This window comes from Castor canadensis, chromosome 6, assembly GCF_047511655.1.
Source record: "Castor canadensis chromosome 6, mCasCan1.hap1v2, whole genome shotgun sequence".
In the NCBI taxonomy this organism is placed as follows: Eukaryota; Metazoa; Chordata; class Mammalia; order Rodentia; family Castoridae; genus Castor; species Castor canadensis.
This window is the reverse complement of record NC_133391.1, coordinates 96,799,664-96,820,106: the sequence shown is the minus strand read 5'-3', so window position 1 is coordinate 96,820,106 and position 20,443 is coordinate 96,799,664. Positions and strand designations below refer to the sequence as shown.

At 36.7% G+C, this 20,443-nt stretch overlaps 1 protein-coding gene across 7 annotated transcripts in view; it reads left to right on the top strand.

The window, feature by feature from the left end:
* The window catches only part of Cast (calpastatin), a 107,839-nt gene that overhangs the window by 74,355 nt on the left and 13,041 nt on the right, over positions 1-20,443 (top strand). For 5 of the 7 annotated variants that reach the window (XM_074077043.1, XM_074077040.1, XM_074077042.1 and 2 more), the window contains 10 exons: positions 72-158; positions 1,127-1,228; positions 4,018-4,101; positions 5,283-5,330; positions 6,403-6,498; positions 8,130-8,225; positions 12,578-12,679; positions 13,144-13,227; positions 15,308-15,358; positions 15,511-15,600. In XM_074077043.1, coding sequence (XP_073933144.1) covers positions 72-158; positions 1,127-1,228; positions 4,018-4,101; positions 5,283-5,330; positions 6,403-6,498; positions 8,130-8,225; positions 12,578-12,679; positions 13,144-13,227; positions 15,308-15,358; positions 15,511-15,600 — 840 coding nt within the window. The remainder of the gene's footprint in view (positions 1-71; positions 159-1,126; positions 1,229-4,017; positions 4,102-5,282; positions 5,331-6,402; positions 6,499-8,129; positions 8,226-12,577; positions 12,680-13,143; positions 13,228-15,307; positions 15,359-15,510; positions 15,601-20,443) is intronic. The other 2 variants (XM_074077046.1, XM_074077041.1) reach the window with 1 other exon arrangement.

Here is a 20,443-nt window from a genome sequence, read left to right as displayed (position 1 = left end):
CTTTATAAATCTAGTTATTACAATTAAATTTCGATCATCTGTAAATATTACCTTTATATTTTATTTTTCAGAAATCTTCAGAAGTCTTAAAAGCTGAGTCAGCTAGGGTAATCAGAAGTACTGCTCCACCCCAGGAGAAGAAAAGAAAGGTGGAAGAGGTACCAATAATGACTCCTTTGAAAATAATCAGGAAGGCAGTCGCTTTCCTGAAGCCATTGAAGGCTATATTGATCATCTCCAGGCAAGCATCCTTATGAATTATGTGCTTTTAGCACAGTCTTCTAAGAGCATCTCACCATCACACACAGAGGGCAGAAACCAGAGGAATATAAAAATCTTAAGTTGATATCCTAAAGGAGTTTGAGCCTTGTGGATCAGTAGAGGGATGTCATTGTAGTTGTTTCTGTTTACCTCTCTTAACCACAATCATTTATGATCTAATTCTCGTAAATTCTGAAAGGCGATCCTGCAGTGCTGGGCTGGGTGAGAGAACATGTGCCATGAGCAAATAGTCTAGATAATGCTGAGGATAGTTTCTATCAGAGCAGCTTCTGCCTCTCCCCTGCTGGAATGGACAGTTTATTTTTATCTGCCAGCCTGAGAGAACAGTGGTGAGCACCACACCCTAAGAGTAGGAGTTCCACAACCATGAGCCTTTGTGCCTTCAGAAAAGGCAGCGAGGCTGCTTCAAGTTTCTGGGCTTCCTGAATTTACTGTTTTGCTGAAGGATAGGGCTGTTAGCCTCCATTTTTGGAGACATAGTTTTAGAAAAAGAAAGTCAGGGTGGTAAAAATTTACTTTCTTGTGGCTGTTATTTTCATAAGAGTATTTTATAATAATTATTGTAGTTACACTTTTCACTTGCAAAATAAGGGGGTGAACTGTGCCCCAGAGAGTGCTGTTACTATAGGAACGTGTCTTAGCTCAAATTTTCATTGACTGGTAAGTCCTTTTTCCTTTTTCTCCTTTACTTAGTTTTCAAATAGAATTGCCTACCTAAAGTACTCCCTTAATCGACAATTCATCTTATATATTTAAAACATGTATTTTACAAAGAAGCAAATGGATTCTCTGAGCTCTGAAGTTGCTCTGCTTTTTCGTGCACAGAATTTTTCTTTTTTAACAGGATGCCATGAGTGATCAAGCACTTGAGGCTTTGTCAGCTTCACTGGGTACCCGGAAATCAGACCCTGAGATCGACCTCAGCTCCATTAAGGAAGCCGATGAGGTACTGACCTTGGAGTTCATATACAAAGCGTGTTAGTCTGCAGCTTGACAAGCAGAATGCCTGCCACATTTAGAATTCTTGCCTAGCTTTTACTTTATTGGAGATTGAACTATTCGTCATTGTTCCTTATTTTCAGAGTCTGGTTAATGTAGTTATTTGTTGCTGGGCAGTTAGCAACCAAGAGGGATATTTGAGTGTTCTTGTAAAAAACCTATAATTTTAATATTCAAAATTAACACTAATCTCCTTTGCCAAAGCTTATATGGCACTTGACTAAACAAGATAACAGGTGACAGTGGGCTGGTGAGAAAGAGTAAGCTTTGTTTGCTCTTGTGGAGGGCCACGGAAGATGGAAGGATCTTTCTTAAACTATGGGGAAAGAGGTTGAAAAATTTGTATCAAGCTTGAATGAAAGGGAACAACAATTACTGGGTATCTGGAGCTCATGAACATTTAGAGCATGGTGCTGATGAGTATTCAGCTCATCAACCTCCAGGACTTAATAAGCCTTCTGAGCCAAAGAAAGCTTTTACCTGGTATAGAAGAACTTTTTAAATTAATGTTACTAGAATAAGTCAGGGAATCATATCTATTCCTATGCTATTTTCACATTTCAACACTGAGAATATCTGGTTATATAAATAAATGGGAATGTAGTTTTTCAGTAACAATCCCACTTTAATCTTTATTATATTAAAATCAGAGCTCTATCATCAAATAATTGTTTTATGATTGGATAACAAACAACTTGGTTTTATCTTTCTTCTCCCTCCTTTTCTTCTTCTTTGTTATTAATTTTATAGAATTGTGGGTTTCATTATGTTAAATCATAATTTTTTTTATTATTCATTTATTCACATGTACATACATTGTTTGGGTCATTTCTTCCCCCTGCCCCCCTCTCCCACCCTCTACCCCCTTCCTCCTCCAGTTCCAGGCAGGTCCTGTTCTGCCTTTATCATTAATCTTGTTGAAGAAAAGACACAAGCATAGTAAGGAAGACAAAGTGTTTTTGCTAGTTGAGGATAGCTATACAGAAATATTCCTAGCATTGCTTTCGTGTACACAGGTGTTATGACCCATGTTAATTCCTCTCTAACTGATCTTTACCCTGGTTACTGATCCCCTTCTCATGATAACCTCTGTCACTTTAAGGTTTTTGTATTAGCTCCTCTCTGGTGGGTACATCAAACGCTTTCATGTTTTGAGTTTGCTACCTATTCCTGTATCTCCCGTATGTCCTCTCTCCCCTTGTCATGTGGTATCATAATTTTTATAGACGTTTTCAATTTGGTTATCTGGGGAAGAGAAAGAAGAGAGTGACTTGGTCTCCGCAAGACAACCATGCCTGGAATCCTAAGGGCGGGGAGGGTACCCTATCAGCTCAGGGAAGGGGAGTTGGCAAGGTTCCTGTCACAATGCCCCTGTCTCTGTTGTCACTTCCTGTTCTGAGTTGTCAACAAAAAGGAATCTCCTTGACTTCCGGGAACTCTTAGTCTGAGTTGGCCCAGGTCCAAGATGGGCCAATTTTTATCTTCAACTTTCTTGGAGGGCTCACCAACCACAATTTTGCATGACAAGTTTTTTGATGATGAACACAAAGGATCAGGAGAAAGACTCCCTGTCGCCCATGACCAAGTAATGTACTGGGAAGGAAGGGAACTTTGATTACAGTGCTATCTGAGACGTACATTTCTTGGAGCAGCCAGTCAGGAGCCATGCTATGGCAAGGAGAGGTTGTTCTTAGCCAAAGCCTGGGGGCCATCAGGAGACCACGTTGAGTTTCTACCTGAGGACTGCTTGGCCAGGAGTGAATTTCACTTTTGCCTCAGGTTTTTTACAGATAACTAGAGTGAAGACAATAAATGTGGGAAGAGAAGTTATAAATAGGATACAAACCTAGAACAAAAAGAGTATTAGAGTGAGTACAATCAGCTAAGTAGAGGCAAAAAAAAAAATGACGTAGAAATAACTTGAAAAGCAGTGTGAGTAACTAGCATGGGGACTTATGTGAATGTATTCAATTTCCTCTAGAAAACCTTTGAGCAACAGTAAACTAAAATTCTGGCCAAAGAACGTTTTTCCCCTACTTTTGTAACTACTTACTAGTAGATTATAAATTATACTCATACTATTTACCAGTACATTAGATTACAAATGTTATATACTGGGAACTAATGGCCTACAATACAACTACACCTTATTTCTAACACAATTAGTTGTTCATAGTTCAGTGAAGTCCTGGTGTTATCGAAGGGAGTCCTTTTTCAAAAAGTTAAAACCAGTTATCCTTGGATAAGCCAGCATTTGTGATCAGATGCTTCTCCCATTTCTGAACTGGGTAAGAAAATTGGTTGTGTTCCCTCTTCTCTCCTCAGATAACTGGCTCATTGGCTGAGACAGATGAAAGCTATTAAAATAATTGCAACTAACTTCTGAATTGTGCTTTTCATCCTTTCAGGACCTTTTATTTACTTTTCTTTGGTGAGCCTTACAAGTCAGTGAGCTAAGTAAGGATTATTATGGGCTTACATTTTACAGCTGAAGAAAGCAAAACAAAGAAAGGCTGGGTGGCTTCCTAAGCTCAGAGGAACCTGAGAGCAGAGCAAGGCACCCCAAGACGCTAGCTGTGATTTCCCTCACCATGGTCTCATGCTTCATAGTTTATAGAGCTCTTCCTGTGACTTTTATCTGACTCGATGTTCTCATGAAGTATGTACAGAAAGTGGTATCATTTCATTTTATATGCATTATCCAGCTGCTTCTCTCTCTCTCTCTGTTTTCATCAGCCAAAAGCTAAAGAAGAAAATCTAGAGAAGTGTGGTGAGGATGAAGAAACAATTCCATCGGAGTACAGACTAAAACCAGTCACGGTACATTTTTTTTGCTGCAGAGCTACAGCAGTACCCTCATCTTGCCGTCACATCATTTTTGTTGTGTCAGTGCCCTTGACACTAAGGACGCATCTGCCCAACTTCAGATATTAACTTTGAAAACTGGACCCTTCCTCCTCTGCTTTCTGCAGTGAAGACCCCTTAATAGGGGGTTTGTCCTTGCCTACCAAAGTAGTGACTAGGTGGTCATTAGAATTCCCACCAATCTAGGACTGCATATGGTGGCATATGCCAGTGATCATAGCTACTTGGGAAGCAGAGAGAGGAGGACCATGGTTCCAGGCCAACTGGGCAAAGTTAGCACAAGATGCTACCTGAAAAACAAATCAAAACCAAAAGGACTGGAGGCATAGCTCAGCCCTGAGTTCAGTCCGTAGAACTTGGAAAAAAAAAAATCTTACCAATTAAGAGTATTTGGAGAGAGGAAGAGGACCAGGAGTAGGGTCACAGTGCATTATATATATGTTTGAAAATGTCATAGTAGACTCACTAGTTTGTACAATAATATATGCTAATGAAAAATCCTACCTAGATAGATGTTTTAACTACTAACAATGCTTGACATAGATTCTTAACCTTAAAGCAGAAGGAGCAATTTGGAAATAATTTTTTCTCTATGGATTAAATTATCATACATCTTCTAGATGGTTGATATAAATGTTAAACTCTTTAGCAGTATTTCAATATTAAGGTAGTTGCATTTGATTTATGGTGAGGATGATGGATCCTATAATTATATTTGTAATTTATTTTTGGAAATCATCCATACAAATTATAGAAAATCTCTGTGATTCCTATTATTGCAAGAGTGATATCTACCTCTTTATCCTAGGCTAGAGAATTAGGACTTTAAAAAAAAAAATCTTTCATTGACATAGTTTCACCTTTTTTGCCAAAGACCTTTTTTTTTCCTTATTCTATTGCCCTAACAGGTAGTAAAAAAATTTTTCAGTAATTTTTAATGAAAAGTAAATGTATATCATACTTAGAAATATTTGTTCTGTAGACCAACTCCTTGTTCTGATACTTTTTAATAAAAAATAAATTTAAAACACAAATTCATTCATATTAGAAAAAATATCGTGGAATCTCCCAAAACAAATGTAATGGGACATGAAAGCAAACTTTTTTTTAAGATGAATTTTCAACTTCATTTATAGGATAAAGATGGAAAACCACTGTTCCCAGAGCCTGAAGAAAAATCCAAGGTTGGAAAATAAGCTTTTTTTCCCCGATACTTAAAAAACATCAAAAATATCAAGTATAAACTTAAATAATTTTAGAAGGCCAAATTTCAGTGTGTAGACTTATGTGCCAACTTGGTATTAAGGAGGGGGGACTTCTAATGGTTAGCTGTTGGCTGATACGTGACTCTTTTTCCTATATTTTAGTGATTATTACTACTAAATACTAAATTTCTAAGACACATTCACTGAACATTAGTAGCTGATGCCAAGAGGGCTTTTAAATTAGATTATGTTAGCATTTAATTTAGAGTTTGATCTAGTCAGGACATACTAGAAATACTCTAAAAATTCTGTGTTTCTTAAGTTGATAAAAACATTGGTTGCCTATCAGTAACATTAATTAATCAATTACTGGGTGCTCAACACTGCATCAAATGCTTTTCCTACTTATCTGAGTCCTCACTGAATGAGAAAGGCGGTATTATGGTATTCCCATTTTACAGTGAGGAAGCTGAGATACAGAGAGCTAATATAAATAATTCAATATCACACAGCTAGAAAATAGCAAGTCTAGCACCCAGAACTCAGGCTATCACTGCTGGGGCCCAGCTTGTAAATTATGTGCCTGTCCATCATAGATTATTTTTATTAATGAAAATATCTACATGCCCTAACCTAGTAACACCACCTCCCCTGAAAGAACTGGGGATACAGAACTTTCCTTTCAGAAACCCTTTTTTCTTTCCTATAGACATAGGAATGTATGATTTGTGTTTTCTAAAGGAAGATATCTGAAATAGAAAAACCATAATCACTTTTCTCTCTTTGGATAAAAGTCTTCTGAAATTGAAGTATCAGAAGGCTCTTGATTAAATGAAAGGCTCAATACTTTTGTAATACTGAGACATTTATAATTCCTTGTTTTTATCTTACACTGATAAATGTAAAAATCTCCTGTATGTTAGCTTTTGGTTTTAGATTCTAAAATATGTCCTAATATGTGTTAACCAAGAAAAGAAAAACATTGCCCTATGAAAACTTCTGTATATTTCAAGTAGTTATTTCATAATACACAGTGTTTCTTATGTTACAGCCCCTGAGTGAATCAGAGCTCATTGATGAACTTTCGAAAGATTTCAATCAGTCTGAATGTAAAGAAAAACATTCCAAGCCAACTGAAAAAACAGAAGTATGTTTCTGCAAATATAAATCTCTGCATTTGAAGAGTTTTTATGTTTTTTTAATATTAAAATATGTGAAATCAAAACTATTTTAGCATGAAGGAGTTGATTTTTTTTAATGTCCATTATTTTACCTTTTTAACAAGTAGTTTTTGTCTTGCCTTCCCCTAGATGTTTTTTCTTTCCCCAAGCTAACCCTGATACTCTCACAACTTAAGTCCTGTGATCATTCCTTCAGGAAAGCTCTCAAATCCATGCTTTCCTTTCTGTTCCTGCTTTTGTAACTGATGGAGTTAAGTTGCCATCACCTGTCACCTCTGATCTCAATGGCTTTTCTTCAGTCTCCTGCCCACCTATCTTTTATTTCCACCAGAACTGTTCTTTCTGAAGTATGTTTATAGTTGCATAAGTCCCCTGCTCCAGTGCAGGAGCTTCCTATTCCCTAAAAAAGAAAAGTTACAACTAGTGTATTCTAGCCCCAGCTTCCTTTCCTGCAAAGGTCTGTCCAATGGCTTTTCTCATTCAGACATTTCTGCCTGGACAGTCTTTCCTTCTAATTCTAGAACATAAAGTCTCATTCATCCTTTGAAGGCTCTGCTAACATGCAGCCCTCTTTATCTCCTGACTTTCCCTCCCTTAACCATACTACTCTTCCAACTTTATTAAGAGGAAAACACACAGCAGAGAGTCTATAGTTCTTTTTTTTTCTATGTCCCTTTTAAAGCATTTATAACAAGCACATTTGTAGCTGTCTTTGTTCTTCTTCAACTCATGTGTATGTAGTTTTAAACAAGTAGTAAGTTCCCTGAAAGAAGTGAGCATGCTCTATTTATGATCTTCTACTGAGTACCTTTCGTATAGGAAGGGCTTTGGTAAATGTCTGGATTAAAAACAATTGGAAATTTTATTCTTGTGATAAGGTAATTCAGTGGTTCTAAAACATTAGTGTACATTAGAATCACCAGGAACATTTTTTTAAAACACAGATTACTGGGCTCCACCCACAGAATTACTGAGTCAATACATTTGGGTGAGGACCCAAGAATCTGCATTCCCAAAAGGGTCCCTGGTGGGGCAGGTTACTTGAGTGGTCCAGTGTCACTCACTTGCACTTGAACATAGCTATTTATAATTTGCAGTATGCTCTTAGACTTATATAAATACATCATTTTATTATGTCCTATTATATCATAGGTATATTTTATACTTAAATATTATATGGCAATAAATAATATTTATATTATAATATATTTAATATATTATATTATATATAATTATTATTACAATAAATAATAATAATAACAGCAGTAGTTTCTCAAGTTTATTGAGTTTAATGTATTCTTGGGTACTGTGCACAGCACTTCTCGTGTTATCTCATTTACGCTCCTATCAACCCTTAAAATGTAGATACTACCACTGTTCTCCTTTCACAGATGGGGAGACTGAATCATTAAGTGGAAATAATGGTCACTGAAGAATTTTAACATGCCTTGACATATACACTACTCAACAGTCTTTAAGCATTCAAAATAATCATGCTTACAACCTGTATCTCAGAGTGTTTTGTTTGTCCATCATTGTTCATTTTTATTAACCAGACATTTCTAAAGTTATTCATAGTACTTATTTCTTTTCCCAGAAATCTAAGGCCACTGTCCCAGCTCCTGTAGCAGAGGTTGTGTCTCAGACCTCCATGTGTAGTATACAGTCAGCACCACCCAAGCCAACTTCCCTGGTGAGTGACTCCTTGGGCATTGGCAAGTGTTGAAAAAGTTCTCTTCTTCCTCCCTTTACTTCCTGTTGTGTATTGCCATCATATTATTTTATTCTGAGAAAATAAAAAAATCTGATATAGTTATATTATTGTTATTTGGGCTTCAGAGGCATGTATATGCTAGAAACTTAGGCTACACTTAAATTTCTAACTAAATTGCTACAAGATGTGTTTTTATTTCATCTTTTGAAATTCTTTCTAGTTCCTCAGCTATTGTCAATAAACCTGCATTTTCTCTTTCTTGCATCTTTCAGACCTATTTGGACTTTAACATGTAGCCCAATGCTACTTTTCTTACTGACTCTCCTGATAGAATTATTTATACCAAAATCAAGAGAACTCCTCCCCACTTTCCAAAATACAGATTGACTCAGTTCCTTCTCCTTTCCTTCATTCTTGCCTGCTTTCTTTCCATCTTTCCTTTCTTCCTTCCTTCCTTTCTTTTTTCTAGTGAAGAACAGAGGTTTATTAAGCAAAAAGGAAAAGAGAAGAAAAGCCTCCTGTGTGGGAAGGGTCTTAGAAAGGCTAAGCACCTCCTTCTTTATTTCTTTTGTATAAAGTATGATATTCAGTTATTTGGAACAACTCTTGTTCCCTTTTTCAGTGGGTTTTGTTTCCTTTATCTGATGATATAATGTGACACAGAGAATCATTACTACACACTCAGTAAATCTACTCTGAATAGCTAACTTTCATCACCACAATGATGTTGCGATATCTTTGCATTCAATTTTTACAAGGTTGTTCTAATCATCTAACTATGAGAGAATAAGGAAAATTATTGACCTCAAACAACCCACCTAACATTTCAGAGCCTCAGTTGTGATGAGAAATATGGCCCCTAATCTTAGCAACCTTCTAACATTTCTATGTGAAAAACAAGCAGAGAGAGTGGGTGAAGGAACCCCACTCTCCAGGCCTTTACAGAGGACAGGATCGCATTGACAAATGGGAATAGCACCATTTTCCAGAGAAATGGATGAGGCAGATCAGACCAGCACAGAAATGCAAAGCACTTCATGTGCTTGGAAAGGTGTTTGAGAAAACGGGGGCCTGGGAAGATTGAGTACAAGTGTCTTGAGTGTTGTGAAGTGGCTGCCTCCTGCCAGAAAAATGCTTCCTGCTAACTGCAAATCTTGACTCCAAGAGCTACCTCTTTCCATAAACATGGGTTTTTTTTTTTTTTTTTAAGACTGGTCTAACTGTGTATCTCTGGCTCTCTCAACTGTGGTCTTCTTGTCTCAGCCTCCCAAGTGCTGGGATTACAGATGTGCACACCATATCTGGTTTAGGACTTTTTTTTTGACGTTTCTAGAAACTTTTACATTGTGAAAGTCAGGCCACAGACCTCCTTCAGAAGGAGGGATCTAGGAAAGTTCAGTAACCAGCTATGGAAGCAAAGATAGCACTGTAATCAAAAAGACAATAGCCAGCAGGTGGCTCACGCCTCTAATCGTAGCTACCTGGAAGGCTGAGATCAGGAGGCTTCTGGTTGGAGACCAGGTTAGGCATCTCAAGCACTTGCTTGGAATAGTAGCACATGCTTGTTATCCCAAGCTGTGCTGGAAGCTGAGATCAGAAGGATTGTGATTCCAGGCCAGCCCAGGCAAAACAGTTTGTGAGACAGGTGGGCACCTGTCATCCCGGTGATGGTGGGAAGCTTAAAATAGTAGGATCAAGGTCTAGGCTTGCCAGGGCAAAAATCGAGTTCCTAGCTCCAAAAAAACCAGAGCAAAAAATGACTGGAGGCATGACTCAAGTAGTAGCATACCATCTCACAACTGCAAAGCCCTGAGCTCAAACCCCAGTATTGTCAAAAAATAAGTAACTAAATAAATTGATTACAATAGAATACACTAGCCAGTTTTCCAGGACAGAGCTCTGGACTCTGGACTAAACCTTGTGCCATCTACCTCTTATGCCAAGTATAAGTGCCACGGAAGGCCTTAGAGGACTCAGTTAGTTCCCTTACCCTGCTGTAGAGAAGTGAGCATTTGAGTTTTAGCGGACAAAAAAAAGAGCACTTGTTTTCCCCTTCCTTCTTGGCTGCCTTTCCTGGGCCTCTGCCCCACCAACTCAGGCCACAGTTGCCAAGGTTACTGTCACTGAGGCAATTGGCATTTTGGGGGAATTGTGACATCCTTGGGAGCCAGAAAGAAAAGTGGTAGAGTCTGATAAAGATTGGCAGCCTCAAGAAAGCATGAGTATTAGTGAGTAAAGGGAAACTGACAAGAGGAAGGAGACAATGCGCGCCCAGGGTGGTTCTTGTGTGTATAGCAGAAGCCTGAGTTCTACTTCTGAGTTTGACAAGATGAAACAATACAGAAATGAAATTTGTAGGCTATAATCTTTCTCTAGGTTCCTTAGTTCTGAATACTGCTTCTCCTAGCTCTTCTTTTTTTTCTTTAATTCCTTCTGTAATTTCTTAAACCAGAGGTTGGCAAAAGGTTTGGAAAGCAATGGTTTCCAAAGGTTCCAGAAATTGGGAGAGTGTCTTGGAGAAGGTAGAAACTCAGAGTGCCTGGATGAGACTTGGGTATCAGTGCAACTCTTGCAAGTTAGATACAATTCCCAAAACAGTTAGAGAGCAGGTATTTTTTTAAATTATTATTCACATGTGCATACATTATTTTGGTCATTTCTCCCCCTTGTTCCCCTCCCCCACCGTCTCCCCCTCCCCCCTCAGTTCCAGGCAGGTCCTGTTCTGCCTTTATCACTAGTTTTGTTGAAGAAAAGAGGCAAGCCTAATAAGGAAGACAAAGTGGTTTTGCTAGTTGAGTTGAGGGTAGCTATACAGAAATATTCCTAGCATTGCTTTCATGTACACATGTTATGACCCATGTTGATTCATCTCTAATTGATCTTTACCCTGGTTACTGATCCCCTTCTCATGATAACCTCCGTTGCTTTAAGGTTTCTGTGTTAGTTCCTCTGGAGTGGGGACATCAAACGCTTTCATGTTTTGGGTTTTCTATCTATTTCTATATCACTGAAATACGCTTTCCCCTTATCTTGTGATCCAAGTCCAACCACATTGCTGCATTTGCCCTAGATCTAAAGTCTACATATGAGGGAGAACATACGATTTTTGGTCTTCTGAGCTTGGCTGACCTCACTCAGAATGATGTTCTCTAGTTCCATCCATTTACCGAGAGCAGGGATTTTTGTTGTTGATTCTGGTAATAAAAAAATCTGTGCAGTTTCCAGCCACTAGGTGGCAGCAAATTACTTTCCTCTGGTTATTCTTGCTTTTGTAAGCACATTTTACCAGAAAAAGCGTTGTTCTTACTTGGAATGATGATGGCTAAAATATATAAATCAGAAAGAAACTTTTTTGGTAAAATTCCAGTAAATCTTCAATATGAGGTCAGAAATTTTCATGATGAGACTTGGACTTTTATGCTTTTGTTTGACCAAGATCAATAGTAGAAAAGTCTGTATATTGAAACTCAGTGCCCACATAACAGAGAATGCAGTTTAATGAATGGTGCTTAACCATGTAATGCAATGTAACATCTGCATTACACTTCCGTCTGACTCATTTCAGAACCGGTCCTAGCCATGAACCATTCAATTGATTTTTCTAAGCCACTAACGTATGGATCATAACCCAGTTTGGAAAAACCAGAGCTCATCCCATCTTTTAGTCTGAACATGGGTCCTTCTTTATTTTCCTTTCCCATCATTTACGCTCTGTGCTCATCTGTTTATTTTGAATACCAGTGTGGCCAGAGCTCCTATCATAAGAGTTCATTTCACTTTGAACAACTGGACCAGGTAGATGGTGCTCATTGCACCCTTAGGGTAGTTGGTCACAGGCAAGGTCACCTGAACTATATGTGATTCACTATGACCAAGAGAAGCCCCAGAGAAAAAAAGCATGCCTCTCCCCTGAGACTGGCCAGGCGGCCTGATAGAAAATAGGAATGCAGGTTCTCTCCTGGACTTTCTGAAAATCTTTCCTGTATTGTTTGTGAAACAACCTCCATAAAGACCACTTTTCTGTCTTGTTTCTGTTTTTAGCTTTGCTTTCTTTCCTTATCTTCCTTGTTTCTGGACCCAAACTCTGACAAGATCTTGTTAAGTTTTTTAGCATGAATATAGAAATTTCACATACTTAATGTTTATTACAAGAAACTTGTTTTAATTTTTGACATTTAAAGTTTTCTAAACATCAATTCTAATTCAATTGATAACCCAAATTATTAAATGATAACGTATGCTTCTTAAGTACATGCATTTCTGAATTGATACGGACTATTCTAAAGGAGGGAGTAAGCACCTACTTAGCATATCAGCATGTATCCTTTCAGAAGGGCAAGATGCCAGATGATGCTGTAGAAGCCTTGGCTGGTAGCCTGGGGAAACGGGAAGCAGATCCAGAAGATGGAAAACCTGCAGTGGATAAAGTCAAGGTAATGGCAGCTCAGGGACTTCCAGAAAATGACTATCATTGATCATCCCCTTCCTTCCAATAAGTTAATCATTTGGTTTTTTCTGTTTTAATATTCTCCAAAAAGCATCACCTGATTTTCTCTGTTTCTGTGCATGTCATATTTAATAGCTAAAGCTGAAGAAGCCCCAGTGTTTAACCATCACAGTGGGTGCTATCTAGAAGGCACATGTCTAAGTTCTCTGAATCTTACCTTTGTCCACCAGTGTTCCATTGCTGAGGACGTTGAGAGAAGTGGCAGATACTACTGCTCTTTCAGTCTTTTTAGTCTCATCTGCTACATAGTATCTGAGCCTACAAAACTTGGAAACAGTGTTAAAAATGTAGCCATATGTGTGTTCAAGGTTACCTTGAACTTACACACTCAGAATTCATTTTATAGGAAAAAGATGTACTGATAATGAAAATGATATGACTTTTATTCAGGAGAAGTCCAAAGAAGAAGACAGAGAAAAGCTTGGTGAAAAAGAGGAAACGATTCCTCCTGATTACAGATTAGAAGGGGCCAAGGTAAACAGACTATTTTCATGTTTTGTTTTAATTCGCACTGAATTTCATATATATAAAGAAGGGATGGGGGAACAGACCTAGAATATGAAGCTCTTGTTGCTTAATGTTTCATACATTAAATAGTATCTGTTCACAAATATCTTGTTAGAGTACCAGGTATGAAGGTAACAATATTTCTAAGTGGCCTTTCCATCCTTATACCTGATGTTTTCTCTTCAAAACATGGTTTGTTGTTACACTAACAGAAACATGAGAATGCCTTAGACAGATAGGAAAACCAAAATGAGGAACAATTATTTCCTGTGAGGAAAACTTTGCAGCTATTAGGTATAAGTTTAAAAAAATGAGAGCCTGCTTCAGATTTAGTACAGTAAGAAGTTGACCCATTTCCTCAGTGTTGAAAGTGCTGGTTGTACAGAACAAGTGACCTAGGGAAACAGTCCATTACAAATCTCATAATTTTAAGTACAGTTATTTAAAGGGGCAGATGTATGGACAAGTGAACAAATTTCAATCATCTTCAATGCATGTCACTAGTTAAATCTTATTAGCAATTACAAGAAATTCACATTTGTAGTCCTAACTCACCCATATGCACTAGTCCATTTATTTGGCAACTCAGAACTTTACTGAATTACTCCTGATTAAAAACTTACTATCTTGACACCTTTATTCAACTTCCTTTCAGCATTTCCCAATGCAACTCAAAACCATGGAATTTCTATTAATTTAGGCTTATTTTTGTATTGCTTTGCAGATTCTTAGAGAGTGTCTTCAGGGCTCCATACCTGTCTCCACTGAACCCTGTTCAGTAGAAGTTGCAGTTAACTCTACCTTGACTGAATTTTAGTAACAGTATTTCAGAGATTAGCTTTCCTTGACTCATTCGTTCAATGATAGTTTCTTTCTCTTCTAAACTTATCTCACACACGATTATTTGCCTGTAACATTTGCTTTCTGGCATTTCCGGGCATTGGCTTGATGTCTTGTTTAAATGCCATATTGTTACTCAGCAGCTATGCTCATATAAGGCCTCTGAGGTCAGTGAGAGTCAGCTCCCTGAGAGCAGACCTCAAGCTTCCCCTTCCAGACGTTATGGTGAGGTGACCGAAGATGTATTTCAATTTCAGTGTGCAGTAAAAGAGCCCCAGAGTCCCATTCATCACTTGGACATTAACTGCCTCTGCAACTAAGGGATAGTGGAGAACAAGCTCAGGTTCTTCTTTCTTTCCTGATGGAAAATGGATCAGAAAATGCACATGAACTCAGAGAACATGGAAAGGGGTAAAGGAATTTGTTATTCGCAAGAGAAGCAGGTTATATCTCTAAATCACTGCATCTCATATATTAAATACACAAAACAAAGAAAACCCTACCTTGAATAATTTCTCAGGAGAAATCTTCATATATATCCTACTTATTTTGTGTGTGTAGATAAATGGAATTTACCATTAATGTATAGATCTTCTTTTACTAAAGAGCCCCAATGCTTAATTAGTTTTGTCCTGTTACTCACATGGGGCTCTTAGAGTCATTTAAAACAGCACAGTCTGAGCCTTTGGTTTCAGAGCATCCCACTCACAAGACATGCTGTTTTCTTTTTTTTAATTGTATTTCTAATCTTTAGATCAGGGCTTGATACATAATCAATCCATGTGAGTTGGATGAATGATTTACAATGTTAACCAGCATTTCCTAGGCAACCTCTGAGAAACCCAGTGCCAGGAAGGTGAGGGGCTGGTCCTACACTGTCCTGCAAATCTCTGTCACGACACCATGTACCACATTACAGTGATTGTTCACATTTTTTTCCCCCTGGGCTAGTGTCTGGGTTTCTGGAGTCACAAGCCAAAGGTAATCTAGTATGCAGGCCTCTTGTTTTCGGAAGGACTGGTGCGTGTGAAATGACTGTTGACCTGAACTAATGAAAGTGTATTCTCTGCTACGAGAATTTGTTTCATGATATGCTGAATCTACTTTGAAATGTATAATAGGAGGTTTAGCCTATTGAGTCTTTGTAATGTGGACACATTAGAATAAAGTGTAAAATGATTCATTGCCATGTTTTTCTCCCAAATAGGATAAAGATGGTAAACCACTCCTACCAAAAGTGCCCAAGGAACAGCTTCTAGTAAGCAAACCAATTTTCTTTCAGTGTGTCTGTCTCCTTTTGGCCCTGATTGATAATTTGGGAGGGGATAGCTTTACTTTTAGTGAGTTAATCAGCATGTAATAGCAACAGCATTTTGAAGAGGGGACATATCAGTGATGTTTTGTTGACAGACTTCCCACTCCTTGCAGCCCATGAGTGATGACTTCCTTCTTGATGCATTGTCTGAGGACTTCTCCAGCACCTCAGATGCTTCTGTTCTTGTAAGTCTGAAACTTCTGGTTTGTTTTTAGTAGAAATAAATGAAAACTTGTAACTTAGACTATAACCTGTAAGCTGAGGGGGAAAAATCACAAAATTAATGGTAGCTGCTAAAAATATGCTATACAGTGAAATATTGTTCCAGAATAGCAGCTACTTCCAATAGTCTAACTGATAAGACCAAGAACTTTATCAAGTACCTTTATGAAAAGAGAATTTAAATTTGACTTTATCCAAAATTACTTCCCAAATTGCCTCTAAGGAAACTTAGCTCCTCTTTGAATAGATAATCTCTCAAAGGGAATTCTGTTGCTGGAAAGTTTTGAAAATGTTGGAACATGTGGGTTTCTCTACTGTAGACCATTCATGGCTTCTTATACACAAGCACATATTTATTGGAGTTCCCAAACTTATATACTAAGGTATATGGGTAATCTATTTACAGAGAATCCAGTGTCTAAGCCACTGAATGAATGTTTTGATGGCAGTTGTGACATGGAAAATATATCATTTGGGAAATAGAATGAGAAGAAATAATGATTCCTTGGTGTTGTCTCAAGTGTTTCTCTTGCTAAAGCACTAGCCCTCTAAGAAGGGGTAACTTAATCTGTGCATGCTCCTCACTGCACCCCTTTAAAAACACTGTACCACAAAGTGACCCTATCCTATGACATTCCTCTCGTCCTCCTCCACACACGCAGAACATATCACAGAAAGGGAAACAGTCATAAATCATAAGATACAGGGAAAGATACAACATGGGTAGTGTTCCAGGAACATAAAATCATCTTATTACAATAATGTAGAACATATGAGCCAATTGTGGGGAAACAAGGCCTAATTCCTTCTCATCCTGATTGCCATGTTTATTATTACCATAGTCAGAGTTCTTTCTATTTTAGAAATTTAAAGATTTGGAAATTGTAACATTGAATCTATATTGGCCACTACCCAAGATGGTGTGTAAGCAGAGAAATGACTTAAAGTAAATAAACTACTTTTAAAAAATCCTACACTGAAAAATTAACAATATAGCAAATGAAAAAAATCACTAGTGTCAACAGTATAAGGAGTAAACTAGAAATAACTGAATGTGATAAAAATCAAATAGACCAACTAGAAAATAATTGGAGAATAATCCCAAGAACTTTGGGGAGAAAGTATCATATATTGGCTCATAATATTCAAATGTGCCAGAGTGACAACTGTATACCATGGTCTTTAATCATAATAAAATAGAACAAATATTCTATTGAAATAGAAATTTAAAATATCTCCCTAATACTGAAGTCAATAAATAAATTCAGAATAAACTATTTTTAAAATCAAGAAAACATTACAAATTAAAATCTTTGAGAAGCAGCTAAAGCAATACTCATCAGATGTATTTATCATATGCCTTTATCAGTAATAGAAAGCAAAACTTGATAAACCAAGTGTTTATTGAATCTTCAGTTTTCTAAAAGCTGTAGTAAAGTAACCACCCAAAAGAAGAGCAGCCTAGGACCATATGAAGCATAGCCCTAAGCATACCAAGAGAAGAAAATGGCACCCAACAGTTGTTTCTTATGAAAAAAACCAACACTTTGTAAAATACTGGCAAATGTAAGAGGGAAAAAAAAATCTTACAAATAAGATAAAATTTTAAAATGAGAGCACAATTAGTACAAGACATCAACATAATTACTGATACTTCAAAACCAATCAGTGATGTTTATGAATGTATAACATTTTATAAAGCACTGGCAGATATAAAAAGAAACCATCTTATAAATAAAGTAAAATTTTTAATGTAAAAATAAAAAGATATAGCAGGAAGTACAATAGATAAATTATTAGGAAACACTGTCCAATAATTTTCTATGAAATTTTAAGCAAAAATGCAAAACAGTACAATTTGTAAAATCTAAACAAAGGAAAACTGAAGAAGAAGTTGGAACTGTCCTCAAACTTTCCTTCCATCATAATTTTAAACATAATTCTTTTTTTTTTTTTTTTTGGGACAGCTAAGTTGCCCAGGCTCACCTCAAACTTCCTGAGTAACCCAGGTTGGCCTTGAACTCATGATCCTCCTTCTTCAGCCTCCCATATACTGGAATTATAGGAATATACTACATGACTGACTAAATAATTATTTTAAATTTTTAACACTCAGTTTCTGTGTAACATAAATATGTTATGAAAAAGATAGTGTTCTACATAGTTGCTCATTACAAATAATTATGGTGTAAATATTAAAATCTTGCTGAATGTAGCAATATCAACAAAGTCACTTAAATCTATAGTTGTAAAAAAAATGCTGAAATAGACTATAAGAAGGTATTTCAGTAGTTGCTTCTCAGTATCATAAACATTCACCAAATGTGAATAATTAAGTTAATTAGTAAATAATTAAGTAACAATTATGTTAATTAGTCCTATATGATATATATTTGTTCTTTTACCTATATTCGTGTTTTAAGTAAAAACCTTGGAAGGGTAGTTAACCCTTTGATGTGATAAAGAGTATTAATTTCATTCAAATGGCCAAAAAACACATGAAAAAATGCTCACCATCCCTAGCAATAAAGGAAATGCAAATTAAAACCATGCTAAGATTCCACCTCACCCCTGTTAGAATAGCCATCATTAGCAACACCATCAACAACAGGTGTTGGCGAGGATGCCGGGAAAAAGGAACCCTCTTACACTGTTGGTGGGAATGTAAACTAGTACAACCACTCTGGAAAAAAATTTGGAGGCTACTTAAAAAGCTAGACATTGATCTACCATTTGATCCAGCAATACCACTCTTGGGGATATACCCAAAAGACTGTGACACAGGTTATTCCAGAGGCACCTGCACACCCATGTTTATTGCGGCACTATTCACAATAGCCAAGTTATGGAAACAGCCAAGATGTCCCACCACTGATGAATGGATTAAGAAAATGTGGTATCTATACACAATGGAATTTTATGCAGCCATGAAGAAGAACGAAATGTTATCATTCGCTGGTAAATGGATGGAATTGGAGAACATCATTCTGAGTGAGGTTAGCCTGGCCCAAAAGACCAAAAATCGTATGTTCTCCCTCATATGTGGACATTAGATCAAGGGCAAACACAACAATGGGATTGGACTTTGAGCACATGATAAAAGCTTTAGCACACAAGGGAGGGGTGAGGATAGGTAAGACACCTAAAAAATTAGCTAGCATTTGTTGCCCTTAATGCAGAGAAACTAAAGCAGATACCTTAAAAGCAACTGAGGCCAATAAGAAAAGGGGACCAGGAACTAGAGAAAAGGTTAGATCAAAAAGAATTAACCTAGAAGGTAACACACACACACAGGAAATTAATGTGAGTCAACTCCCTGTGTAGCTATCCTTATCTCAACCAGCAAAAACCCTTGTTCCTTCCTATTATAGCTTATACTTTCTCTACAACAAAATTAGAAATAAGGGCAAAATAGTTTCTGCTGGGTATTGAGGGGGTGGGGGGGAGAGGGAGGGGGTGGAGTGGGTGGTAAGGGAGGGGGGTGGGGGCAGGGGGGAGAAATGGCCCAAGCCTTTTATGCATATATGAATAATAAAAAAAAAAGAGTATTAATTTCAAGAGTCAAATATTTAATATCAAACTAAAAACATTTTCCTTAAAAACAAAAACTGAAAAGTTGACCTTATTGTCATTTCTGCTTGATGTTATATGGAAAGGAAATGGCAAACATTGAAAAGGAATACTTGCATATATACTTATAGATATGATTATTTGTGGATTACACATTTGTATATGACATTATGTATGCTACATATGTTATTGGCAGATTAGTAAATATAATTAATGTGAGATGTCATATTTATGTAAAGAATGCTACAAAAGAAGAAATGAATAAAGAAGTAAAGACATGCAGAGATAGAAAACTGTAATAAGACAGCTTAACTGTCCTAAAAGAATGATGATTTCCTCAAGTCATTTTATAAGCTTATTAATTTTGTTATTAAACTAGCAATATGGTACCTTATATAACTCAATAAAATTATTCTAAAATACACTTGAGAAGTAAGTGTATAAATATGAAAAACAAAAGTGTTTTTAGGAAATACTGGCCCAACTAAACATCAATATATATCATATAATAATATAAATAAGCACAACAGTCCGAATTCAGAGAGTAAACTTGTAATGTAGGCCACTGGAAAATTGAGAAGTAGATGTAAGCAATAGATTTAGTGTGTTTTTGAAAAGAGTGAGAATAAATCATTATGTCAGAAAGTTTCTGGAATAATTTATTATACAACATTGAGAAAAATAATACAAATAAAATCTCACACCATATACCACAGTATTTAAGCAAAAATAGTACATCATTTTGCACCTTTTATATCATCAGAAATAAAAATATGTGAGAAAAATTTAATTCTGGCAAGCAAGGCCACAGGAAAACAGGTGTACCCATTCATATTTTTAGCAGTATGAACTCCTAGCTACTTCTGAGAGGGCAGTCTGGCAGAATACAGCCAACACTGTAAAAAAAGAAAAAAAAAAGACCTACATGTAGAATTTATGTAGAGCAATTGATTACAAAATACTTGAAAAACTTTAAACAAGCTGAATGTGTAAACAAAACAAAGAACTGGAAACCATTAGATTACTGAACAAATTTAAAATAATAAACATAAACTAGAAATAGGAAATCATATAAAATCATACTATTGAAATGAAAGTAGGAAAATTGCTTTTAAGATTGTGTTACTGCACATGTATTTGAATCAAGAAAATAAGTAGTCATAAAGTACTTAAAAGCTGTATTTAAAGTGATGACATTGTGGGTATAATTTTATATTCAACATGTTAATGATGAAA